Raw genomic sequence first — 26,737 nt, 5'->3', positions numbered from 1 at the left:
TTGAACGCCTGGGGTTGACAGAAGTTTTGTATGAGGATGATATTTGTGCCTATAGTTTATGTGAGTGGTAACAACCCATCATGGTCATCTCCAGAAGGTTTCAACGGTGGACATTTTGGTTCCCACTTTTGTTTGGTGCAGCCCACCTGAGTTCTGGATCTGCCTGATTTTTAGATTCATTGTCCTGTTGGGGTCTTTCAAAACAGATGGATGGATTTGTCATGGACATATCTGTGGGCCCCACACAGCCCCGGAACAGGTATATGTATGTGCCTGGATCACAGGCAGGCAATCGGATCCCTCCAATAGGGAGCCCTGTATGCAGAAGCGTGAAAAATCAACTCCGTCCATCAGTTTCACCCGCTCACGTTTGGAAATAGCCCAAAAATGAGAGAGCGCACACCACTGGAAAGAGTAGGGATTGAAGTTGAAGTTGGACGGTCTCCATAATTCCGGCAGGTCGAAGATCTTGGCCATCAACTGTTTTAACCTGCTTCATAGTTTGATGGGAACCTTTGTTTTTTTTTTTTTTTCCTTACGCATCCTCTGTTGTGGAGTCGGATTTCAGTCTTCCTATGTGTATTTCCTCTCTCTCTATACTATCTTTGTTGTAAGTGGAATTGCAATGGTGAGGGTTTTCACAGTTGAGCTTGATTTTCGAGTCATTGCTACTCTGAATTTTGCTGATTCATTGTTTGACGATTGTCCATCTTCTTCAAGAATCCAAGCTTCAGTTCCATTATGTGGAACTCCTGCTTGAATTTAGCACAAGCTTCTAGCCCCATCCTCACCTCCCACTTTCTTCTTTTTTTTTGACTTCTAGTTCTGTTCTATTCTTGAACCTACGGTGCTGATGACGGACGGAGGCCACTTCCCTGTTGCAGCAATCCGCTCGTGTGACTCCAAGCTCCGTGGAGTCCACCGTGATGTATGTGTTATATCCACTCCGCCCATCCATTGCGGCTGCCCATATTAGGACTTGATCTAAAAAATCAGACAGATCAAAAACTCAAGTGGGCCGGCCACACCACATGAAGCAAGTTTTGGATCATGCTGATGTGTGTGATTTTCCTTATTTTTGGTGGAAATCACCCTATGAATGGGTTGGATGGCATATAAACATCATGGTGGGCTTCAAGAATGTTTCAACGGTGCTTGTTTTCATCCCCACTACTTCCTATGGTGTGTACCACTTGAGTTTTGGTCAGTCACACTTTTTGGTTCGCGTCCTAACATAGGCTGGTGGAATCAATGGACGGAGTGGATATAACACAAACATCACAGTGGACCCCACAGAGCTCAGGGTTACAGGGAAGTTGCATCCGCTGATAACCTGGTGCAATGGGCCATATGGAAGAAAAATGTGATAGTTTAGGGGAAATAAATGAAAAGAAAAGAAAAATCCAACTGTCTACATTCAAAGTGCACCTCTCCTTCTTGATTTCTCTGTCAGGTCATCTGCATGGTGGGGTACGCCTTCAGCACTGTCATGTACCATAACCATGAAGGTGCATTTGGTGAGTGATACTGAATCTTAAAATGCTGATGATAATCACTACATCATCCGTCTCTTCATTATTATCATTACTCTTCAAGGATAGTATATGATTCTTGAGCTGTTGTCACTTTCCTTGATTGTCAAACACTGTTGTGATTAGATATTGAAGTCCCTGAATGTGCCATTTGAAGCACTAAACATACCTGAGAATAAAATGCTGCGTCAAGGATTGAAGGAGTACACCAACTGGCCAACATTTCCTCAAAAAATTATGTTGATGAGGATTTCTTTGGCGACCATGACACAACAGTTGGTAAAGTCATATAATGTTTTCATAATTGCAATTGCTATAGTCTATGATTATGTCATTATTTTAATTAATTGCCTTTAAAACCTTAGAGCAGAATCGAGTGCTTCCATTTTCCCCATAAAAAGTTCTGAAGGGACAATGCCCTGGCATCTGAGTTGTTTAAAGCTTCATTTATTTGTTCATATGTCCAGTTTCTTCTAGATTTCTTCTCTGAGCAGACTTCTCTTGTCAATTTGTTTCAGTTCAGTGAAAGTTTTGGTATAATTTTAGAAATTTTGTTAGGGATTTAGGAGTGACCTTTTACAGACAAGCATAAGGGAACTGCTTTGTTATTTATCTGGAAACACATGGGAATATGCATTGGCTTGAATATTTCTTTCATCAGAAACAGATATCACCTTATAATTCTGAGTTGGGTAAATTGAGTTTGAAGAATAAGGTGTTCAGAATTGCAGATTTCTTGGCATGCCATTTCTGTGTGAGGCCAATGTTCAGGCCAATATTCAAGTGGTTCTCACAATGCTTTTGCTGTGAAGGATTGCTTCCCACTTGTGTATTTCTGCACCAATTTTCTTGTGTTTTGTCTTTGACGTCTTCTCTTTTTGGGATAATTAAATTTAGTTATTGACAAAAAAAATATTTCTTGAAGAAAGATGTAAACCAAAAATGTTCATCAGCTTCTTTAACCACTTAAACTAAGACAAGGGATGGCAACGATGGATCATGATCAGGTATTCTGTAATGGCCACCAGCGTTACCTTTACAATACGGGTTGTAACAGTTGTTATGGCCCCCATAGCGGCCGTTACAATCTCTTTCTTTTTTATTGAAAAAAAAAAAAAAACAAAACTGAAAAACTATATTGGCCTGGTAATGGACTGTTACGGCTTTTACAGGGGCCGTTACAGATAATTTTTTTTTCCTTAACAACCATTACGGCCATCACAACCCTGTAACGTGTAACGGTTGTCACCATTACCTTTACATAACAACCTTTACTGTTCTCTGTAAAGCACCTGTGAGGCAATCTTAAAATTCCCCTATGAAAATCTCCCTTACAACTTACAAGTATAAATAAAGCAACACAGTGTAGGTTGTATCACACTGATTCAGATTAAGTCGATGAAAGGTCATGAAGTCTGAGTGCTATTGCATCCTTGTCTCGAGGATTTATTGCTAATAAAATTTCCATTGATTTTGATGTTCAGAGAAAAGGTGGTGAAGATTATTTGAATTCAAAGTGAACATGGAAAGATGACATCGACATCTTTGAGTTGAAAGTGTTTTCATTTGGCTACTAGAATCAATCAATAACATCGATTTCTCTCAGCTTGAAACAAGGTTAGACAACCTGTGGGCGTAGTTGCTAGGTTACTACTATCTCTTTAATACTTATTTTAACCCATTTGAACCTGTGCCATTTTCCCTGTTTCAGAAGTCATGATTTATCTCTCATTCTAACCACTTCCTCTTTTTTTCTGATACTATAAATGTTCCAATTTCTCAATCAAGTTATAAGGATCTTCTATTGGAAATTCTCTAATGGAATGTGTGTTTGCATGACATGCAATCATGCATTTATGGATATATTATTGCTTTATAACAACTCTTTGACCATTTCTGAACTTTATCCACAATTCTGCAACAGAAGCATTCAAGAACAGGAAATTGAAGTTGTTGGAGAAAGCAATGAGCCCTTGATGACTGTGAATTACATCAAAATGGCTTAGATCTTTGTTAAAGTTCAAATTTTACCATAATAACTTTACTGGAATAGGAGAATGACTATTGGAAAAACCTTTCTTATGAGTTATGTCCATGGCTGCAGTTCATGGTAAAATAGTTAATACATTATCAGTTGATATTTTGCATTTGCCTGTGTATGGCTATGAGATTCACTGTTGTCTGGATATCAATCTGCACTCAGCTACATTTGTAAAATAGTTCCTTTTTTTAGTGGCAAATGGTTCTTTTGATTTTGCATTAAAAGAACGATATCAATAAAAAAATCGTGGGAAACTATTTATTGAGGGGTAAAAAAACACAGAGAATTGTTGGAAAGTAGCAATTTAAGTGTTGCTTTATTAATACTGTTGTAAAGTGGAAATTTCTGTTTTGTTTTTGGTTAATGCAAAATCCATAAAACCCATAAGATATGCAAATCTAGAAATGTGCTTTGACCTCTCATAGGGGAACTGGATCTTCTTTCCCTGAAGGAAACCAAAGCGTAAACTGCAGTATCTTTGAGAAAGATGAAGTCATTTCGATGAAACAACTGATTATTGATTTATTTATTTTTTCCAAGAAAAACTTTGGATTAGTATCTCCTACGATAATTTCTTATTTTGCAACATTTGTTGAAGTAGTTACCTTGATGAGGATAACAGATGTGAACCCCCACAAGTGTAAAACATATGCATTTGTGAGGAAACCTTTACTGGTAAGCATGCTTGTCCACCTCACCTGTATACCCTGCATCCTTGGGTGCCAAAATTTTGTCACGCTTTTTCTCTTCCAAGTTTTGACATATTTTTAGTGCAATATGGCAAACCTACTTAGATTTGACTAGGAAGGGAGTCGAAACTATCACCTAGCTAGTGTTTCAATCCACTAAACAATCAGATCAAGTGTAGGCTTTTTTGCATTATTATTTTGAGACAGATTATTTATACTGAAGAAGGTTTTAAATATGTCATTAGTTCTTTTTGACATATTTACTAGTAGGTACTCTATGAGAAAGAGAAGCAATATAAAACGAGATGAACTCCTTATCATGCAGCTCGAATATATTCATAAATTTGCAAGTGCAATGCCATTTTAATACCCTCTCGAGGTTGACTGATTGCCCTTGATATTATTTCCTGGTAGTTTGGCCATTAAAAGCCAAACACAGACTTGATTAGCAAGTTGGATTATGATCTAAGCCATAGTGCTGGGTTTACGTAAGCGGTACATGCCATTTAAAGCCACAGATGTTGATGTGGATGGCACTCATGTTGTCACATGTGTAGATCCATAGGATTAGGGGAAGGGTAGCAAAGAGAGGTAACAAGCACATGAGGCCTAACAAGTTCAGCTGTTGAAAAAAGAAAGAAGAGAGAGAAAAACCATATATATATATATTTGAAAGGTGAATATTATTAAGAGCCAAAGAGGCCAAAAAGAAAAAGTAAACAGAAACAAACAGGAAGAAGCAGAAAGAAACAAGGCGGAAACGAATTCCAGCCCCTGAGCCTAAACCCGGCTAGAAAACACTATCTGGTGCCCATTCATAGATAGAATGGAACACTTATATATATATATAACCATATATAACTGGTGATGCAGAAGAAAAGGAACGATGATGTCTTCTTAAATTGATAGAGATTCTGAGTTTCCCCTTTTTCTTTTGCTGTTTCCAAGGAAGCTGGTGTACCATTGAGCAGACAGCGTGGGGTACCTCTTTCTATCCCTGTTGTTAAAGTCGACTTGGTAGAGACCATAATGAACAGTATAGCCAAGTGTAAGCTCAAAACAGTCTACGAAGGACCATACGAAGTACCCCCTTGTATTTGATCCATCCCTGCAAACAAATGCTTGTTCAGAAAACCTATTACAGCTTTTAAGGTGCTGATTTTTTCACTTGTGACTGAACATTGAGAGGATTGGTTTCCTACATTCTATATAACCCTTGAGAAAATTTAAAATTATCCAAAACCTTGGCCAACATGAAGCTATTTGTTATTAGAAGATTGCCTGAAATAGCTTCAGGTCTGCCTTTGATGCTAATTTGATGCCAGCTATCTTCTAAGAGTGTCTAGAAAATGTGCATGAATGAGGAGAATATGCTTGCAAGCAACCAATTTATGGTACCAAGCTCTAGATGCTCTTTGTTTCCTAGGTTTTTTTGTTGAAGTTTTGGATGCTAAATTCTATATATGGGTTTTAAACCTGAAACCTAATGGTCATGATGAAACACTCCAGTTTGACTTTTCCAGCACAAATTGCATCCAAGGAATGGGAAAATAACAGGAATACTGATTTTCTTGGGTGATCATATGTATAAGGATGAAAATACCTTATTGATTGAAGTAAGCTTTCTATGTACTTCTGCAAGTAATCTACCCTTTCATCATCATTGCGAGCGTCGGGAGAATAAGAGTTGTTACCGTACATTGGATATCCTGATGACATGAATATTTAGAGCAAGAGTAAATTATAGTCTTAAATCATGAATACCATGCATGTTAGTCCTTTTTTAATCATTATCATACATGAAAAACACATTTTAGGTTTTTACCGTTTTCATGGATTATAAGGACAGCATTTTCGTAGTATAGTTTGACATACTCCAGCAATCTTTGAAGGGCCCAAGGAGCAGTAGGAAATGTGGCAGTTTTCAGGCTAATGAAATCCTGATCGGGAATTTAATTCTTCTGTCAGAATTTTCCATCTAAAATTTCCAATGACAGTGTCATGAAAATCAGTGATTTCGATGATCTTACCTTCTCAAACAGCCCTGGAACTGCACAAGAAACACAAACATTATTGTTAGGTGTTCATGATTTACCAAAAGCAGCTTAAAGCAAACTAAAGATTCTTAAAAAACTGATCTCATGAAAGATCACCTGGCTACCCAATCTGATAATGATTTTCAAGTTGGCATTCTGATCGTTTTTTGAGGAAACATCCAAACGAGAATAAACAACTCAAATGGATGTACAGAGAGCACCTTCGATTCACATGTTGGATTCTTTGTAATTGTAACAAAGATGGGTCTCAAGGTTTGCTACAAAAAAGCTAAGCAGCTATTTGTTTGCTGGGAACCAAACATTTATTGCAACAGTATTTCGTTAAACTATGAAACGCTAAGGGGAGACAGAAATTAATTTCCCAAACTTTTTTTTATTGGATTTGGAATGCATTTATTTCCCCAAGGTTCGTCATTTTTCCCATCAACTTACTTGATATTCTGTTTTCCCATCATTTCCTATCATTTGAGTTAGTTTGGGTTTTTTATTTTTTCCTTTTGCTGTTTTGCTTTTTGGTGCTTTCTCATCACCTTTTCAATGAAATCTTCAGTTATATTTCAAAAAAAAAAAAACTTACTTGATATTCTGGCAGAAATATCTGTAGCATAGTCTTTCTCATACTTCTCGGTGTCATCAGGGGAATTTTGAACAAAAACTACAAGATAATGATTAAGGCCGATAAAGTCAAATGATCCCTTCAGCTGTTTTCTTTCGTCCTCTATAAAAGATGGCAATCGAGATCCTACAATCTTCCTCATGGTAGCAGGATAGTTTCCATACACAAGGGGATCGAGAAACCTGGTCCATTATTAAGCAAGTAACATGATGCTCTAAATTGCCACTGTCAGATTTGTGACAGAAAAGAAAATCACAGATTAGCGGTCATTCTACTCACCATCCGAATTGAAAATCAATCACTCTTTTTGTTGCAGTGACATCCTCTGTTGAGTTTGTGAGAGGTTCAAACCATATACCTAGGAGTGTAATTCCTATATAGCCTTTTTGTTTTTCCTGCATGGGAGGTGAAACGTTTCTCATTAAGAGCTTCCTGTGGGACCCTTCTAAGGGCAAATTGGATATAGGATGCAGAATGCCTTGGAATCATCTAGAATTTGGAAATGCACATATTTGAATTCTGAAACATGAAATTCTTGAACCAGAATGATTGGATTGTGAGGATATGTGTGCACAAAATCCGAACAGTCCATGGGATGAATCACCTCATAACCCCCCAGAGCCCAAAAGTTAGCCTGATCTAAAAACTTGGTGGGCCATAGAAAAGCAAGAGGTAATTTCCTCCCTTGATTTGCCTCTCACTTTGCTATGGCCCACCAAAATTTTGGATCAGGCTAACTTTTGGCCATGGAGGTTTCATGAGGTGACTCATCTAGTCGACTGTTCGGATTGCATATACACATCATGTGAGATATGTTCTCAAAAAGTGCTCACGAGTTTTTGTGAGAACCGAGCATTACTCTCCCTCTTTCTCTCTCTTTATACACACACACACACACACACACACACACACACACACATATATATATATATAGTACTCTCAAATCCAATTGGTTGGACTAACCTAATGATGAGGACATTACTTCATGTACACCCTTGCATACGTATCAGAGGAGGAGGCGGGCCATACCGATTTATTTCCCTATGGCTAGACGAGTATCCATGATTGTGCTAAAGACCCCATGTGCATATGCGAGCATCTAGAAGACCTCACATTGGGAAGATGCACATGGGCTGCTTTATGGAGTGATGTAGACCGTTGGATCGGAGGAACGTGACTATCGGACTATTGGATCACATGATCAGGCCATTGATCGTGGATCGTCCACATTAGTTTTTCTTAGCTTTTATCAGTTTATAAAATTTAGTTTTGTTTATGTTATGTTTGGACACCATTATGAGTGTTTTTAGTTGACTTTAGTTAAACTAGGTCTATTTTTGTCAAAATTCACAAAATAGGGTGTTTATTGTAATTTTCGAACTTTCGTAGATCTATAAAAGAGGGTGGGCGTGTGACCTTTTCCCTCATTGGATTTTGTGATTTAAAAAAAAAAAAAACTCTTGCTTCTTCTTCCATCTTCATGCAATTTGAAGATAATTCCATGCGATTTGGAAGGTAGATTGGTGCGAGGCTATTCTTCATCAACGGAGGTGCAAGGGCTCCATCTATCCTCACACCACCTTCTCCCTTCTCCTCCATCAATGTATTTTCTTTGAATCCTTCGATTCTCTTATCCTAAGCCTTCATCCTTTCATAAACACATCTTTCCTTTACCTATTCACAACCCCAAACCCTAACCGACCTAACCTGTCCATCCCACGCCACACGTTGTGACCGTACGACCACGTGTAAATCCTTCGAGTTGGCCGTATAGCCACACCTTGCCCCTTTTAGCTTTCCATCATCCTTATATAAAAACCTCTTTCTTCTATTCCCAACCCTAACCATAAACCTAAAATCCCTAATTTCTCTACTTTCCCAAATTACCCAAACCCTAATTTTTATCCTAGGTTGTATTAGGTTTTCTATTTTAAAATTGACTATATCATATACTAATTGGATGTCCCTACATCCATTAAATCCTAGTTTCGTTTTATTTAATGATCTTATGTGATAATGTTGGTAACCTAATTTAGGATCATGCATGATGTTCTTTTGGTTTTTATGGGATTCGTGATGATTATGGCAATGCTTGTGTTTTTTTTTTTTTTTTGTTAATTATGTTAATTATGCTACTTGATCTCACATCTTATTTGGTTCATGCATTGGTTCTACGTCACCTAAGGTCCAACCAGTTTAGATTTTGCCCATTTGAATCAATGCTAATAAATACAAAGGAAAAAGGATTTATTTTGTGATTTGGAAATAACATCCTACATACTTGCATTTATTTCATTTATGGTTCGCCAATGGTTTGCATTTATTTAGTGATTTGTGGGACCCACTTTTGACAAGACATCTTACCAAAAACCAGCTTGGTTGAAAAATCTCAACCTTTGATTCATGGACACTGGTTCCAGTATTCGGCAATATCTCTCATGTCAATCATCCAACAGATGTTGACCAAACTACTAATTTTACGTGATCAAGTTACTGCACTTTTGGTTCATGATCCATCTAAAGTGAGTCTTGTTGCTCGGACTGTTTGATTTGAGCTACTTTTATGCCACACCTACAATTTCACGGCGCCTGCTTATCAACCATTACCATCTACTAGAGTATGGAAGTTTTTTCTAGAGGAGTTATAAAATCCTCTGGTTGCGTATGACACTTAATAAGGAGGCACTTGAAACGTTACACATGGAATAGATTAACTCAATCTAATATTGACTAAATTGTGTAACCCACTATATATGTAACATCCACTCCATCCATCTAGTTCTTTCCTTGATTCTAGACTCTTGGGGAAAAAATCGGTGACATCCTCAATGCAGGTGAGCCACACCACTGGGAACTATGGGGATGAGATCCCAAACAAAGGTTTGATTGTGAGGCCACCATGGTATCTTTCATTAAACCTGTTAATCAGGTGTAACCCACCAAGATGAAGTGAATAGAACAAAATCGGCCAGGTCCAAAATTCAGGTTGGCCACGCTGCTTGGTTAGAGGATTTAGAGCAAATTTACATTTTCCCCATTGGTGTAGCCCAAAAGAATTTTTTATTGGGCTGGTCTTTTTTATGGGCTGGCTGGCTGGCAGGCATGCATGCATGTATGTACCGTGTAGCTTACGCTACGTAGCATAGTTTAGTCTTAATGCCACGTAACTCATGAAAATAACTTAAGTTATGTGTAGCCTACGCTACATGCTAACTTTGCATACACTACATGCTACATAGCCTACGGTACACGGGTACACACAACATAGCTTACACTACAAGTTATTTTTCACTAAAACATTAAAATCAATTATTGTTTTGAATGATTTATTACATTTTTCATTTTCTAATAAAAATTAATTAATCTTTTTAATGATTTTAATAAAATAATATAAGTAATAGTATTAAATCAATTAAGTTGCTCTTTCTTTCCCTTAAATCTTTCCCTATTTTTCATATTATTTTAGGCTGTGTTTGGTTGCACCAAATGTCATTAAATTTCATTATTAATCAGATTAATTGTGTGAAATTTCATGATATTTGCTGCAACTAAGTACATCCTTAATTAAAAATCTAGAAGCGGCATGTAGTACATAACTTAAGCCTCACGCATTAGAGGGTTAAACGCTATGTTACATGCTATTTGCTGTTAAAACACTAATATGTGTGTGTAGAGAGAGAGAGAGAGAGGGGGGGGGTGATACTTGCACCTCAGTTTACAGTCCACTCAGTGGAATTAACCTAGTGCAAAATTCCAATCATCAAGTCAGCCACACCATAGAAAACAGTGTATAGCCATTGATAAATAGCAAAATACAAGTGTGGCCCACTTGATCAGTGGATGGGGCTGGGTTTTGCATGAAGTGTTCCGCAGGGTGGACCATAACCTATTTGTGTGCGCGCACGTGACAAATAGATGAATGGTGAAGAAGCCAAACCTGGTATTTTTCTCTGTAAAGTTGTACTGCTGCTGCATGTGATAACAACATATTGTGAGCAGAAATGTACACTTCTGTCGAGTTCCCCTTTGAACAATTGAAGAAGCCAAGAGAAAACGAGCAATGTTTGGGTGGAAAGACTCCAAGATCGTAACCCATGATTGCTTGTATAGTCGGCTCATTGAAAGTGCTCCAATACTTCACTCTATCCCCAAATTCTTTGAAACAAATATCCGCATATGCAGTGAAATCCTCACTGCAAAAAATAAAATAAAATAAAAATGAAAGGGACATGCCACATCAGAGTGTGAGGGCTCTCCATACCATGCAATTCAAAAGGGCCTCAAATCCATTACTAAAATAGTTTGAAGTTGGGACTTGCAACCAAGCCCCTTGATGGTAAATTAATATAATCAGGAATGAAATTGCACCTTGCTTCTTATCTAGCTCCTGTTGGTCTCTTCTTGCTCAAGTTTGTTGTGATGTTTAAGGAACTCGAGCCACTCTATGGGATGGGTTGTAGTGAAAGCACGGGGCCTAGTAATTGAATGGGATTGGGGGGATTTTATTATTCTTTTATCCTATAATTAGCTTGGGCGGTTGCTAGCCCTTCCTCTGTATAGTTCCTTGCCTTTTTGGCGCATGTTTATAATATTTTTTTTTTTGTCTTTCAAAAAATAAAACGATTTAGATGGTCAAGTGTAAAATGCAGATTTAGATCAGAGGGGCTAAATAAGCTGAACGTTGATGAAAATGAAGTTGGAGGGAGAAGGGAAGCCTCTGGCTGTGGGCACTAAATTATTGCAGACGCCGTTGGACATTCTGGGTTAAGATTTTTTTTTTTTTTTTTCTTTTGCATGCATGCTTTTGTGGCTAGGGAGCAGCTTCCATTATATTTGTTTGATTTTCCTTTCAATGATTGGAATCATCTAAGAGCAACATTTTTGAAGTAAATTCGAAGTGTGCTAGATTAGTAAATAGTCATTAATTCAGGATGAGGGAGAACATTACATTAGCCTTTGGCTCAAGTATCCTCCGTACTCATCTTCTAGTGCTTGGGGAAGATCAAAATGGTTCAGGGTAACATGAGCCTCAATTCCTACAAAATCAAGGAACCCAAGTGCAAACTCCCTTACTTACCTTCAGGAGAATAGAATCTTGTTGATCAAGTTGTTGTTTCAGGGTTATATTACCATGGCGGACAAGTTCATTGATGAGATTGTTGTAGTATTGCAGACCTTTTGGGTTGATAGCTCCCCGTCCATCTGCATGTAAATGGCCACAAGAACCAAACAGGAAGTTTCAAAAATGCATCTAGGAAATTGAAAATTGAATCAAAGTAACAGCCTACATACCAGGAATTAGCCTGGACCAGGAGATAGAAAATCTGTAGGCATCCAGGCCCATCTCATGCATCAGCTTAACATCTTCCTGACATCAACCAAAACAAGCATTTCTATTGCACCTGATTTTCTTCTCAACAGCTTATGGAGAATCTACTAGGTTGTTTTTTCACCTTGTACTTGTGATATTGATCTGCTGCAATGTCTCCTGTGCTCTTGTCAAAAACATTTCCTGTGACCGAAAAAAAATAAATCATTTCAGGTGATTAATTGGATCTTTTGATTCTGTCAGATGCTGAAGATGCAGAATAGTGGTAGGTGAAAACGCTGGTAACCAGCATGCGCGTAAGTATCCCATATGCTGGGCTTTCTTCCATCTTCAGCAGCAGCTCCTTCAACCTGCAACAGGAGCGTAGTGAGTTCCTTGTCACACATATTACAAAGGAGATGATAAAATTATGATGAAGGACGCAGAGCCCATCACAAAACAGTTGACCTGGTAAGCAGAGGAACCAGCGCCAAACACAAAACCAGGTGGGAAGTCACTTCTGCCAATGACAGCAGCTTCACGTGTGTCAAGAGCACGCCCATTTACAGCTATCAATGTAACAAGTAGGTGGAGGAGCATGCATAGCCTTCTTCTTTCCATTTTTGCTTGGTTTTTAGCTCAGCTAATGGTGTTCCTGTCTGAACGGTAAGAGGACCTTGTTAATGAGGTGATGCTGCATTGAGATCTCCGCCTTAATATATTTTGAGAAAAAGGAGACTGTGACATGGCATTAAATAAAGTAGGGCCTGTTTAGATTTCCAATTGCAATGGTAAATGACTGTAAATGGGTAATGATTATTTATTCCTGTAATTGTTTGGTGACATCACTTACATTTAACTGCAATGATGATTTTGCTACATTACTTGTTTCACCCAAAAATCATTTGTCAAAATGGTAGTTTTATAATGTGAAAATGTAATGATTACAATTTACTTTACCTATGTCCCTTATAAATGTATTTGATTCTTGATTTACAAGCCATAATTCCTGCTTGGAAATGATAATGATGGCTCATTCACTCTGCATTTCATAGGAAATTGGAAAACCAAACAGCCTAAGAATTAAGATGGTTGTTCTGGTTTTTTTTTTTTTTAAAAAAAAAATTTTAATTCTCCTTGTTGATGGATCGAATCGCCTGAGAAAACTCAATGTTCAAGGTTAGAAGTGTCGTAAGTTTTGGCCCATAAAGACTAGTGAGACTAGCCACCTTCAATGAGCATTCCTTTTACCCACCCTATGTCTAGGGTGATCGATCTGTTGATTGGTAGGATGTGATGTAGACACGCCATGCTCCCTCCGTAATCATGGTGCTCAAGACTACGACCTGTATTGCCTGCTTTGTTTGATAGTGAGTGTCCTCATTACATTGGCCCAACCAGACCAGTTCCTTTATGATGTTTTTCTAGTGTTTTTTCTGGTATCATTCCATTTGAAAGATTGGTTTCTTCTCGTGAGATCAAGACAAAGCAAATAAATATACTTTACCCCAAAGGATCTTGAAGCCGACTCTGTAGCTGAACCCATGCTCAGGCCAGCCCATAAGCTAAGAACCATGGTAAGATGTGGTCTACTTTAGCTAGTCATTGGCCTTAAGAAAAAGATACCTGAGCCCATCCTACTTAGCAGGCTGGCAAAACCGTCCTGAGGGCCACAGGCCCACAGCCACAAGCCTATTCTGCTCAGAAAACCCATCAGACAAGATGTGTGCCCTCCCATTAATCACCACCTTTCACCTTTAATCTGGCACAAAAAAAAATTGTTGGTTGAAGATATTTAGGACACAAATCGAAGTTCTCTTGCTCTAGGAACCCATTGAGTTTTCCTTATGCAAGATCATGAACCGAGTTGCACACAGTTTCCAATCATAAGATTCATAACAGAACAGCTTTGAACGATCATCCTCCCTCCTGACGCATTTGCTTATGCAAGGAAATATCGTAGGTAATTTATCATAATAGCCCTGCTTACCAGAAAAATATTAATTAGAAAAAAAAAAACATTTTTCGGACTTTTTTACTTCTTCGTTAAACATTAACTTAAATTATGGCGACATTTTGGTTGATGACACTGCCTGTCATTTAATATTGCTGCATTCAATGCCCACGCAAACAAACTACTCGTGTATTTTGATCAGGTCCGTACATCTGGTAGGCCACCATTGCTCAGCTGGGTTGGCAACATGGCTGTACTGGTTCATACAGGAATATGCCATGGATGTTCACATCTCTGGGTCAGATGCAGATGCATATTGAACTATGCATGTGGCTGACAGCCCTCACAACCCAGCTGTGACTATGCCATTATCAGGGGTGCGCTCTACCACTGAGCTAATAGCCTTTGCAGGTCTCCCACAGAGAGACCTACCATGCTAAAAGCAAGAGAGCCCATTGCTTTACTTTTTGCCGCCTCATGTCACCATGCACCAACCTGGTTCCAACCTGCTTCCGGTTGTGTTTTCTGGAGGTCCATGGATTCGACCCAGCCTTAATTTTAGGTCTGATAGTTCATTTGATGGGAACAGGCTCAAAAGTCATGGAGATGAAGCAATTGGCTTAACCACACTGATTTAATTGTCATTAGTGGGCTGAGAGTTTGGCTGGTGGGCCTGCTCTAACAATATCCTGATTCTTAAATCACATAGTCGGCATGATCTTGCATCCTTAACTCATGGGTTGGACGTGGCATCCTTAAGCTTTGCTGGGCTTGCAACCCCAAAGCAAGGTGTGTCAGCACCCGTGTGAACAGTAGCCTAAAGAAATGGTTAACCGCACATATGAACAACAAGGCATGCTCAACAACCAAAACTAAGTCAGATTTGCCCAATCACCATGACCCATTCCATCCTATTGGTGTACCAGCAGATGGAATGATCCCAGTCGCCATACATTTTTGCTGCGTGTAAGGTGGGACAAAAACTCGGAAGCTTCGATGAAGTGCATGAGATAATAATTAATAACATCTCTTCCATCAGTAGTTCAAACTATACAAAGGCATTGATAAACCAAATATTTCAGCACATCAGCGCTGTGGCTTCACGTGAAACAACTGCAACACCTAGAACCCATATCTGAAATTTCCCACCGACCCTGTCTGTACATCTGCTGTTAAAAGCAGGGCAGAAAAGATTTTCTTTGTAATATGATGCAGCAGTTGTAAAGGGGTCAACCAAATTGCATAATATCCAACCATACCCATTTCTGCTTGCACCAATCACTAATGCAGGTGTATGCAGCATTAACGTTTTTGGCTGTGGTAGCTTTGGTCTGTCGCTGTAGAAGAAATGCAGTGAAATTTTCACTATTCTTCTACTGTGGATGTTACTTCTTTAGGTCATAAAATAGCTCATCTTCCACTTCCCATTACCACGCATGCTTGTTACCTGTTGGGATGAAGCTATATTCAACCCCCTTCACTCTCATTCTTCTTAGGTTTCTGAACTCTCCGAAAGCCTCTGACAATCCCAAATACTATCCCCTTACCAATGGCTCCCCCATTTAACCCACACACAACCAGAACTCCACCCACGACCAACCACTTCAACAGGTGATTTGTCCATTTTGGTTCCTCAGAGATTTCAACCTGCTTGAGTCTCTCATCCACGTTATCAGATTCTGACTCGGGCAATGACAATATAGAGGATGGATTCTTGGTACTGAAACGTGCCTTGACAGCATATCGTGAAAGAGGAGCTCCATTCAGCCTTGCCAACAGATAGGCCTGCACTCCAACATCCATTTTCTTCACAACGCCCCACATTCCTCTCTGAATAGCAATCTTTGCAAGCTCTTTTGGAATCCCCATTTCTTCGTGATGAAAAAGGAGCGCCTCAGAAGCTGTCTGCTGCCCTCCATTCCTTGCTTCCACTGGAGGAGAAGGTTTGAAGTGAGTTGGGAGCTATAACTTTCAGGAACAGGTTGAATGGAAGGAATAGAATGTTTTACCTGCCTTTATACGCCAACTGGAGAAGTAGTGGTCTACCCGTCTAGGTTTTCTTTGCCTTGGTACAGCTGAATGCTGTGTGTCCTGTTAGAATCAGCAGATTATCACCATTCACACGGCATAAGTCATGAACATAACAGCACATTTACAAGCATTAAGGCAGATATTCGTGGGGTAAACATGATCCACTGCTTCCATCAGAACTCAACTCACATCTCAACAGTAATAGCAAATCAAGCAACTGCTTGAGAGGATAAATAAGAGGATTCTATTTTTTATCAGGGAATGTCAGATGAGCATGGTGACTTTCAAGGTCAAAACCTTTTGTTTTAAGTTAGATGGGGTTGAACCTGTGACCTTCAACAATCTTTAAAACCACAATGGGTTAGAGCCTTAAATGAACTTGAATGAGAAAGTATTAACCACCTTTAGGATTCACAATTCTCATGTGTTACCCAAGGTTTTAAATAGGTGTATCGGGTATCATATCATTCACCACCAATACAGCACCATATCATTTTGTATCGCCCATGTATTGGGCTACTCTGAGCCAATACAGCGGTATTGTTCATGGGTGAAACTGGTACATAGTTTCAGGTGATAATCTAAACCTTGGTATTAACCAAACAATTGAATTGGGTGGCGCATCCATTTACAATTTTACAACGGAAGAAAATGCAAAGCCAAGTACATATTCACAGCTGTGTACCATGACAAAGTTTCTGTTTGGTTATTTCATGCCATGCGAAAGAGCTCAGTACACTTTTTAGTGTTACTGTTACCCAAACAGTTGAAAATGGGTGCTGCATCCATTTAGATTTTTACAGTGGAAAAAAATGCAAAGCTACAGAGCATATTCACACCTGTCTACCATGACAAGGTTTCTTTGTTTTATGGCATGTCACACAGAAGAGCTCAGACCACTTTTTAGTGCATGGAGCTGAAATCCCTGACGTAAATCAACTGCAGATGCTGATGACCAGATGCGAAACAAAAGCATGGATGAATCACATCTGGCATGGGGCAGGACCAACATGCCTCCTTTGATTTTAATCTATTGAAATGCTGGGTGATAAGAAGCAAACCACAGTTCAAGATGCACTACGGTGAGAAGGGGATTGGTGTGCAAAGTAATTTAGCATTGATCAAATGAGCCTTTGTTTGCAATCAGAAGCAGTTGGATATCTATCATGGCTCTGAACTCATTTTGCAGCAATATCTGGTGGATGAGAGAGCGTGGGATCATTCAGTTGCAATGTAGGGATTATCTGCATCGCATGATTACCTGAGTTTGCATGGCAGGCAATCAGAGACAAGGAGACAAAAGTCTGATTAGTCAGAACCTGCTGAGATAAGGCATTCATTTGTGGTCATTGCATGCGTGCAAGGTTTTGGAGGATACTTCTATTTATCCACTGTCCTCTCTCTCGGCAGGTGTTGAAGACTTGTTTGGCGCTCTTCAGATTCCAACAGCAGATAACTTTGTGTATTTAAGGGACATAACAAATAAAAACATTTTAAATAAAGTTATGGGTATTTTAGGAAGTAAACAATGTGCTTGCTAAACAACGTGTAGTTAAGATTTCACCTGCAAATGCCACTTGATGGTTTGTATATTACCGGGGTTTCTTTCACAAACCGAAAGCCACGCCAATGGAACTTTCATGAGATTCACCCCATCCATCAGGTACACTGTCCCATTTTAACCGTTAAACCCAAAAATCATGATCATCCAAACTCAAGTACAACAAACCATAGGAAACAGTTGGCATGGAATACGTGCAATTAGTTTTGTGTAGGGCCTACTGTGTTGTTTATATGCCATCCAATCCATTCATCTGATTTGCCTCATCATATGAAAGAACTACCCAAAAATCAGTATTTCAAAACTTTGGTGGGCGATACCATGGAAATTTAGAGGTTATGGGTATAATTTTATGGGGTGGTCTAGCTGAGAGTTGAATCAGCGTGCTTTTTGGAATCAAGCCAAAAAAGGTGTGGTTTACCTGATGGATGGCGCGGATTTTATGCAAGTTGTTTACCCCACATTAGTGAAGGTAACACAGTAGGTACCCAGATGAGGTACCCAAGTGTTTTTTGAATTTCCCTCTATCAATCTCTCTTCCTTCCTCTCTCCGCAAGTGTCACACGTGCCATGCACCCTAGTCCCATTTATGTGAAGAAACTGCTCAAACAACTTATTCAAGATCACTACAGTAAAAGTAAATGCCTTTTATTCAAGATCACTACAGTAAAGGCAAATGCCTTTTTTAAAAGAAAAAAGTAAATACCTTTGTTACACAGTAATAGGTAGATCCAGATTCCCAAATGCGACGAACTATGATATATTCACGATCACTACAGAAAAAGGGAAACTGCAGGGTGCACACAACTGTTATTAGACAATAACCAATGGCCAATCTAAAACACCTCCAGAAACTAAATTTTCCAGTGTACCTTTCTAATCCAATGAACAATCATGGTTCCCGTCCGAGGACATTCCTGTAGAATCCTGAAGTAGATAAGCATGTTATCCCATGTGGTTCGGAACTCATCATCCCAAAAGAAGTCTCTTAACAAATCAGGTGCTACATTCTCAATGATTGTTCTCGTACGATACTGTGTAGGGCCAAGCTGGTTGACAGGGACAGCCAGTAATCAGGTTAGGAATCCAATTTATATAATTCCATTAGAGAGTAAATAATAACTCTCCATGATGGCATATGTGATTCAGCAGCGCATGAGAGAGGACATAATATAAGTATATGTCATTTATAAATAACAGCAGGAATATAGCAAACTTGCAGTAGATGCCCTTATCAATTACAACAGGAACAGAATGCAATCTCTGCCAAAGATGGGGCAGCAAGAATTTGTTCATGTATTGGGCAATCTTTGCCTCTGCATAGTTGTACCTTCTCTTACTTTACCAATTGCACCATTACTTCACATCAGTGTTCACAGTATCAGTACCTTCTCCTACTTTACCAGTTGCACCATTACTACACATCAGTGTTCATAGAAATTTTCAATTAAACCTCAAGAGTTGTTCACACACACACACACACACACACACACACACACAAACAAAATAAGTTTCCATTTTATGAGGGCCTAACCAGCGTTCGAAGTATCGGTATCACTACAGGCCTGTTTGATTTTCTAATTACCGAGGTAATTCAAGGGAAATGGGTAATAATTATTTACCTCTGTATTTCCGGTTAGATTTCCAAGGTGATTTAACCGCCACCTTTCATTTATAGCACTCCTCACGTCACCAGAGGAGAAAAAAGTTAAATTGTGATGCCCACCTTGATGTTTGTGTATTATCCACACCGTCCATCCCTTTAGCCAACTCATTTTAGGGCATGAGCCAAAAAAAGAGGCAGATCAAAAGATCAAGTGGACCACACCACTGGAAACAATGGGAATTGAACTCCTACCATTGAAAGCTTCTTGAGGACCCCATAAGTTTTGGATCAAACTGATATTTTTGTTTCCACTTTATCCATGACTGTGTGACCTTATTAACAGGTTGGATGACAAATAAACATCACTGTGGGCCCTAGGGAGAAAACAACTTTCAACCATTGACATTTTAATGATCATTGTTTCCTAAGGTGTGGTCCACTTGAGCTTTTGATTTTCCTCATTTTTGGGTTCATGCTTTAAAATGTCTTTTTTAAAAGGATGGATGGTGTGGATAACTCATATATATCATGATGGGGCCCACATATTTAAATCAGTAATAACAATGTTTGTATGGACCGATTTTCGAAACGTAAATCCTGGCGACTTTCAAACAGGTGTAGTAAGTAATAATCAGGTAATTCCGTGTATTTACCAGGGAAATTAAAAATCAAACAGCCCTTACAAGTTTCGTTGGTTAGGGATACGGAAACAATATCGATATCGCCGATAATATCGCTGATAACCGGAAATGTGGGGAAACATAGGAAAAACGGTGGAATTTTCGGCGAAACTTCAGGAGATGTTAAAATGTACACATTTGCATATTTAGAAATTAAAAAAAAAAAAAAATACAAAAAGAATGCATTCATAACAAGTTTCCATTTAATGGGGCCTTAAAAGCATGCGTTGTTGTAAGAAATCAGTCCAACCATCCCCTCTAGCCTATTTAACCATCCAACCTTCCATCTAAACATCCATTAATATTGCAAAATATCAATAACACATTTTATTTCACCAAGAAATCATCAACAATTGGAAAGGAAACGAAAGATTGTGGTCTCAATATCTCGCATGTTGCAATATCGACAATATTATCAATGCCAAATTGAACACTACATACAACCATGAGCCCATGAAAAAAAAAAAAAAATTTGAAATAAATTTTTTTCTAGTAAACAAAATTTTGATGATATCAACACGTTGGCAATATTATTGAAATATCATCAATATACTTAATGATACAAGCATTACGTAGAATTTACATAGTCGAAAATATTGGCAATGCATTGGCAATACAAATGACACCTAGAATTTACATAGTTGAAAATATTGACGATTACATTAGTGATATTGATACGTTGGCAATACATTGCTAATACCTGGAATTTCTAATACTACCAGCGTTATCGGTATCGCTACCAGTGGTATTGGTATCGTTGAGCTAGAGATAAAAATAATATCGGAGATAATTTGAACATTAGGCCTAACCATGTATTATTGAAAAATATATATATATATATATGTAAAATTCGTAGCCTATTAATAGATTGTCCAGCATTCATTACTATATAAAATTTCCACATCATTTAACAATGACATATTTTCCACATCATTTTTTCGCCACAAATCCATGTCAATGCATGAGTGCAATGCTGGAATTGAGTAGCCAAAGCTAATATTTCCACCTTGATGGAACCAACCACTCCACCTTACCCAGGGAAAGAGCAATGCTTCTTTATCATTTCCTAGGACAACCCCTATCCTAGACTGATGAAGGGTGTCAATTGAGAAGCCACCAAAGTTAAAGCTCTTAGAAGCCAACCAAGGAGGATTCTGTGAGTCCATTGGTTCTCGACCCCACAACTAACAGCACCTTTGAATCCCAAAAGAAATAACTTTTACAGCCCTTTGACTCAGGTCTCACAAAGCCCAATGAAGAACCATGTTATGGTTCTTCTTTTGACAATTTCCCCACAACAAACCTTGTTATCGAAGACTATGGTTTCTCTTTCCACAATCCCTACAAATACACCATTCTCCAAATAATTTTGCCTCTAATAGCAAAAGGGCCTCGTCTACAAGGAATAAAAAAATGATTACATAATGGTTATGTAACAGACAAATAATAATGGTGGTAGTCATTACCCATTGTGGAAAAAGGGGCTTCTAAAACAACTTAAGGATGCAATGGCCATTATGGCCTTGCAATGTAATGGCAATGAAAATACCATGCTCGTCTGACCACCACTTGGTTAGATCTCTCACAAGGACCCGACAAATCCTAAAAAGATTGAAAAAATTGCCCCACAACTCCCTTGCCAAATACGATGAAAGAACAAGTTATCCATTGTTTCCGCACGGCGCACACGCTTGGGAAGGCAAAGTTTCTTTCACATGAACTATCTTTCATCAGTTCCGAGGCCATAGCTGAAGAGTAGATAGGGTGCATTTTAACATTGAGATCCCAGGTTCAAGCCTAGCTTACCTCTGGATCACGACGCCAAGCTTGGAATGCCAGTGTGGCAGTGGATTTTTCCATCATCAACTGCCATGGGGGACCACCATCCGTCTCCTCAATGTAAGAAAAAAGGGTCTCCAAATCAGCAGCTGTCACTCCAGGTTGCTCATCCTCAGCACCAGAAAAAGATGAACTGAGAAAAGGAAGAAGCAGCATTGAAACATGTCCTCTACGGGCTCTACTATCCAACTTAAAAACACTTGTGAAGATGTAACAATGTTAACAAAGAATGGGGAAAAAAAAAATGAAAAGCTTAAGCTTCAAATTGGGATTGAGAAACAAGGGCCAACAACACATAACAAGAAAAAGAAGATGCCAAGCCACCCCAAGGCTGGGGGAAAATAGCATTTGGTTCCAACCTAAGGTATTGAAATAGTTTTCAACTGATTGCCAATCATTGAATAGAATTAAAAGATAGCCCTTGGTTCCAACCTAAAGCATGATAGAAATGGGAAAAAGAAGCCCTTCAAAACCTATCAAACATGGAAAGAAAAAGGAAATTCAAAGGAAGCACGATCAGATCAAGAAGAAAATCTGCATACTAAATCTTATATCCAAAAAATCCAAGCACAAGTAAACAAACAGAGACAATCATGTGAATTCCTTGCTTAGGTTTCTTGGGTTTTTCTTGGTAAGGCTGTGGGCTTTTATTTCCACTTTAGGGGTCGTTTGGTTGCCTGTAAAATCCGTAACTTGTAATCAGATTACATGAGGTGTTTGGATGGGTGCATTTGCCTATAAACAGATTCCAGGCTGTAATCGGATTACATCTCCTAGTTGTAATCTGAAACATGGCAAAAGGGCATGTTTCATATTACAAGTAAAGGGATATCAAGCAATGGTTCTAACTTTCGAAAATTTCCGATGCAAGGAGAGTTGTGGCGCGGCTAGTGATGCAACAAGGGTATTGTGAAATCCAGGAACTTAAAAAACCACCACACGCACGCTGCTAGTTGCTGTTTGGATTACTGAAGACATGTTTAAACCTACTAGTTGCTACTAATTTGATGTTAGTTTACAGTTGGTTTATATTCAATAGCTTCTTATCACAAAAGGGAATTTGAATTAGTAGGCCCACCAAATGATTGATTTAGTGTAAGGATCGGCCATAGGTTTTATTGAGTTGGGTTTATCACACTAATCTATCTTAAATGAATACTTTATATGTTATTTGATGATGTTTAAAGGATTTACCACTCCAAGCTCTGTTGTGTGCAAATACTCAATTACAGGCTGTTAGCAATTTACAGGTTATCCAAACACAGACAACTGTTTACCTGTAAGCAAATTACAGCTTAAAGCTAAACAGGACAGGCTGTAAACACCTTACACCTGTAATCGGATAATCTGTAATCCGATTACAACTTAAGGATTTTACAGGGATCCAAACGACCCCTGTAATCTGATTACAACTTAAGGATTTAGCAGGCATCCAAATGACCGCTTAGGTTGGATACACTTCTTCCTTAGTTTGATTATGTTCGCTTAGCTTTTTTTCCCATCTGGCTGGTGCTTTTGATTGATTAAAAAATAAATCTGCCCAAAAAAAAAAAAAAAACTCATGTGAATTCATTTTCAAGGAAACAAAATCAAACAAAAGAAAAGAATTAGGTTATTTTGAGATATGCCCAATTTTGGTTATCTCATTGTGAACATAATCAATTTAAAGGAAAGGAATATTTCTGCAATTTGAGCTTTCCAAGCTCTATTATCCTTAAAATCCAATAAACATACAAGCAGAATAAAATCATGCAATCTCACAGAAAAATACAACTAAACATAAACGAAATCTTCGAACTGAAATCTGCAGTTTAAGGAAACTAGGGGGGGGGGGGGAACAAAACCGCTTACTTCTGACGGAAGGTGATGCTTTGATCGCCGGATATGCCATCAGATGACGGCGCTTTCGAACAGGTCTTAAATCTTCTAAAGAATCTATTAAGGATCGAGAAGACAGAGAGAGCAGTCAAGGCGAACCAGATGCGCCTGGCGCCGAGACCTGGAGGGACCGTCCATACGAATCGAGACCTGCTATTTAGGGCCAGGAAGACGAGCGCAGCGGCCCACCGAGGTCGCCACGACCATCCGATAAGGAGCCCAGCGAGGATCGCGAACCAGAAGGGAAGGAGCCCAAGGAAGAAGGCGGAGATCGCCTCCGCCGAAGCCATTTTCTTTCTATGGTGGGATTGGAGATGAAATCCGTGGGAGTTTCTCCGGCATTGGAGAAAAAGGGAAAAAGAACAACCCTAGAAAACGTAGAAAGGAAGGAAACGAAAAACGAAGGATAGAATTCCAGAGAAGAAGAGGACAAGTTCTGAATATCATCTGATTTTCTCTGAAAAATAGGACTGATTTTATTTTATTTTCGTGGATGAGATTTTTTTTTTTTTTTCCAATACAGGGCAAACGCTGGCGCGACGCGAAGAATCAAGGTTGCTTTCGCCCTTCAAACTCCTGAGCGTCTGATTATTTTACGTACTCTGGCGGAGTTTGATAGTTCATACGTGTGGACTCGAAATTGTGAACGCGACACGCATTTAAGCCGATCGAACCGTTCAAATCGTCGGAATCGCTATAGATATTTTATAAGCCCAAAATCATATTTATTGGACCATCCTAATCTCTGCTCTATTCTTCATTTTTCTGTCCATCAGTCGTCCACCAATCGGCTACCCAGGACACCTGCTCAGTGCAATTTTTGGTTTACTGTGTTTGGTTGATCGAATTTGATGAAATATCATGAAATCTTTCACCAAATTAAGCTGATTTTTTTTTTTAAATCATGAAATTTTGGTGCAACCAAACGCGCCCATTTTATTCATCTAAATTGTGCCCCACAATCTATGCTTTATCATCCACCGATCAGTTATCCAGGACATCACTTGAGTGAATCTCTAATTTAAACCGTTGATGTGGTGGGTCTGATTGTGGACACGGGATAACCACAGAAAATATCCATTTGAAACATTTCGACCCTTCAAAATAATAATAAAAATATCTCTATTTCAACAAATCATAGTCTACGAAATCAGATTTTAGGAATTTCAGCCAATCTGGTTTGGGAATGTGAATCAACAATGATGGGTTCCACGATATGGTGGTTATCCTATGAAATGTGTCACTTTCTATAAACACCCTCAGATATACTGGTTATCTTCTGAAATGTGTCACTTTCCACAATCACCCTCATCCATAGCTCACCCTCATCCATAGCTCAAGTGGTAGACAGTAAAGATACCCTCGTTTGAACATTGAGGTATCGACCCACACAGCCCTACACTCAACATGAGCCCAAAAAATGAAGCAAATCGACAACAATCCCTGATTGAATACAGCTTTGACACAAGCTAGCTGGCTGGTGCCAGGATTACCACTATTTCTATTCATTTTTTGGTATGGGTTTTATCCACTATTTCCATACAATTTTTTTGTATCGTTTCAAGAGTTATGCACTAATTTTAGGTAGATCTAAAGGTCAAGTAGACTGCACAATGGGGATTAAACTCTTATTAAAAACATCTTAAGCTGATAGAAGGTTTGGATTGAACTGAATTTGTGTTTTCTCTTCGTCTAGGTCTATGTAACTTTATGGATAGGTTAGATGGCAAATAAACATTACTGTGGGCTCAAAACTTCAACAGTGAGAATCATTATAACGTGTTTCCTTGTGTTGTAGTCCACTTGAGCCTCGCATCTGTCTAACTTTTGGTCCTATCCTATAAATTTTCACGAAACAAATTAAAAAAAAAAAAAAAAAGACCAATGTGAATAAAACTTGTTTACATCACAGTGGCCACTCAAAGCTCACGCCTGTTCTCCATTGGAGGGAGGGGAAGTAGGGAGGGGGAGTAGGATGCAATCTGCGTTCCACAGGCCTATGCATAACAAGAGCCATGCTTGTAAGTGGAATGTGAACCGTTGGGCAAGTATTTTCAAATCATTGATTGCTTTCATGCCTAAAAGCCCCCTCATGATCAATTACAATGGTCCGGTTTTCTACATGTGGTTATCTAAACAAATGGACCACCATGCGCCATGTGAATGTTGTGGACCCTATATAGATGTTTTGGACAAAAAAATTAGGCAGGTGGTGCACATGAAACAAAGGCTGCTAAAATAAACTTGGTGAAGTAATTTCAGTCATCCATTTGCCTATTTGGTAGGCCTGGTTTTGGTCACGGTATGTGCATGCTAGGGTCCACTTGATGGATGTCCTAGATCTTACATAAATGTACAGGGCCTGCAATCCATTGATTGGGCCCCCTGATGAATGGATCTGCCTGACTTTGTACAGTGGTAGTTTTGTAGTGGGCCCTATCTGATGTTAGTTGCAACACTATATGCTACTTAGATCATCCTTTGAACCTGGTGAGCATTTCTCAATCAAAACATGTACCAAAATCCATATTCAACATTAAGTAGCTCCTAATGACCACAGGCCATTCAATGCCAGTGTTCGATTTTCTTTGGGTAGGTAAGCTAATACATGATATTAAGATGGTGATGGAACAACGGTCCATGTGAGCTTGGTACTATTTAGAAAATTTTAAATCTCTTTCCCTTAAATAGCAATTATGATCATTTCTCCATTATCACTTATGAGCTGGTTTGATGAGGATGCAGTGTGGTTGACAAAATCTTAGAAGCAAAGCCTTTCCTAAATTGACATAAGTGCACTAAATATTGGACGGTCTTTTACCAACCTTGTCCATTCTAGGGTGTATTTCATTTACAATTCAATCAAATTGTCATGATAAGTTTCTTAAAACGTACGCAATTGAAAATGGCTACCTTTGTTAATTTCATTGTTCAATGGATGACTG

At 38.8% G+C, this 26,737-nt stretch overlaps 2 protein-coding genes and 1 long non-coding RNA gene across 7 annotated transcripts; 1 reads left to right on the top strand and 2 right to left on the bottom strand.

Moving 5' to 3' along the window:
• The first annotated feature begins 419 nt into the window (after positions 1–419).
• LOC131239203 (uncharacterized) lies at positions 420–13,026 on the top strand. 3 transcript variants are annotated; one of them, XR_009168084.1, is made up of 4 exons: positions 501–1,517; positions 1,659–1,811; positions 3,017–3,149; positions 12,508–13,026. It is a non-coding gene; the product is annotated as an uncharacterized LOC131239203 (long non-coding RNA). The 3 variants fall into 3 exon arrangements; XR_009168085.1 differs by lacking the exons at positions 501–1,517; positions 1,659–1,811 and adding an exon at positions 420–459; XR_009168083.1 differs by lacking the exon at positions 1,659–1,811 and having other exon boundaries at positions 507–1,517.
• Positions 4,931–14,243, bottom strand: LOC131239200 (beta-glucosidase 31-like). 3 transcript variants are annotated; one of them, XM_058236783.1, is made up of 13 exons: positions 13,751–14,243; positions 12,551–12,614; positions 12,389–12,447; positions 12,228–12,303; positions 12,066–12,137; positions 11,884–11,971; positions 10,873–11,128; positions 7,215–7,330; positions 6,897–7,117; positions 6,293–6,312; positions 6,088–6,202; positions 5,866–5,971; positions 4,931–5,370 (listed from the first exon to the last, which is right to left on the bottom strand). In XM_058236783.1, the coding sequence occupies exons 1-13, from the start codon at positions 13,817–13,819 to the stop codon at positions 5,160–5,162; spliced, it is 1,473 nt and encodes a 490-aa protein (XP_058092766.1). In that variant the 5' UTR covers positions 13,820–14,243; the 3' UTR covers positions 4,931–5,159. The 3 variants fall into 3 exon arrangements, with proteins under 3 accessions (XP_058092766.1, XP_058092765.1, XP_058092767.1); XM_058236782.1 differs by lacking the exon at positions 13,751–14,243 and adding an exon at positions 12,712–12,864; XM_058236784.1 differs by lacking the exons at positions 12,551–12,614; positions 13,751–14,243 and having other exon boundaries at positions 12,228–12,299; positions 12,389–12,453.
• Positions 14,244–15,189: 946 nt separating this feature from the next.
• Positions 15,190–24,300, bottom strand: LOC131239202 (uncharacterized). The gene is made up of 6 exons (XM_058236787.1): positions 23,766–24,300; positions 21,882–22,047; positions 18,662–18,838; positions 18,496–18,579; positions 16,207–16,288; positions 15,190–16,128 (listed from the first exon to the last, which is right to left on the bottom strand). Exons 1-6 carry the CDS (start codon positions 24,080–24,082, stop codon positions 15,665–15,667), a joined length of 1,290 nt encoding a protein of 429 aa, XP_058092770.1. The 5' UTR covers positions 24,083–24,300; the 3' UTR covers positions 15,190–15,664.
• Positions 24,301–26,737: the final 2,437 nt, after the last annotated feature.

Source organism: Magnolia sinica, chromosome 3, assembly GCF_029962835.1.
Source record: "Magnolia sinica isolate HGM2019 chromosome 3, MsV1, whole genome shotgun sequence".
NCBI lineage: Eukaryota > Viridiplantae > Streptophyta > Magnoliopsida > Magnoliales > Magnoliaceae > Magnolia > Magnolia sinica.
Note: the sequence above shows the minus strand (reverse complement) of the source record. Positions and strands in the feature narration are given on the sequence as shown.

Excerpts from the sequence above, each read along its gene's own strand:
- LOC131239200 (XM_058236782.1), bottom strand. The coding sequence starts at position 12,864 with ATGGAAAGAAGAAGGCTATGCATGCTCCTCCACCTACTTGTTACATTG. Across the intron at positions 12,615-12,711 it reads CTGGTTCCTCTGCTTACCAG|GTTGAAGGAGCTGCTGCTGA; the intron begins GTCAACTGTTTT and ends CTCCTGTTGCAG. Across the intron at positions 5,371-5,865 it reads AGCTTACTTCAATCAATAAG|GGATGGATCAAATACAAGGG; the intron begins GTATTTTCATCC and ends ATTTGTTTGCAG.
- LOC131239202 (XM_058236787.1), bottom strand. The coding sequence starts at position 24,082 with ATGGCTTCGGCGGAGGCGATCTCCGCCTTCTTCCTTGGGCTCCTTCCC. Across the intron at positions 16,289-18,495 it reads CCTATTACTGTGTAACAAAG|GACACACAGCATTCAGCTGT; the intron begins GTATTTACTTTT and ends TGATTCTAACAG. Across the intron at positions 16,129-16,206 it reads CAGTTGGCGTATAAAGGCAG|TGGAAGCAAGGAATGGAGGG; the intron begins GTAAAACATTCT and ends CTTCTCCTCCAG.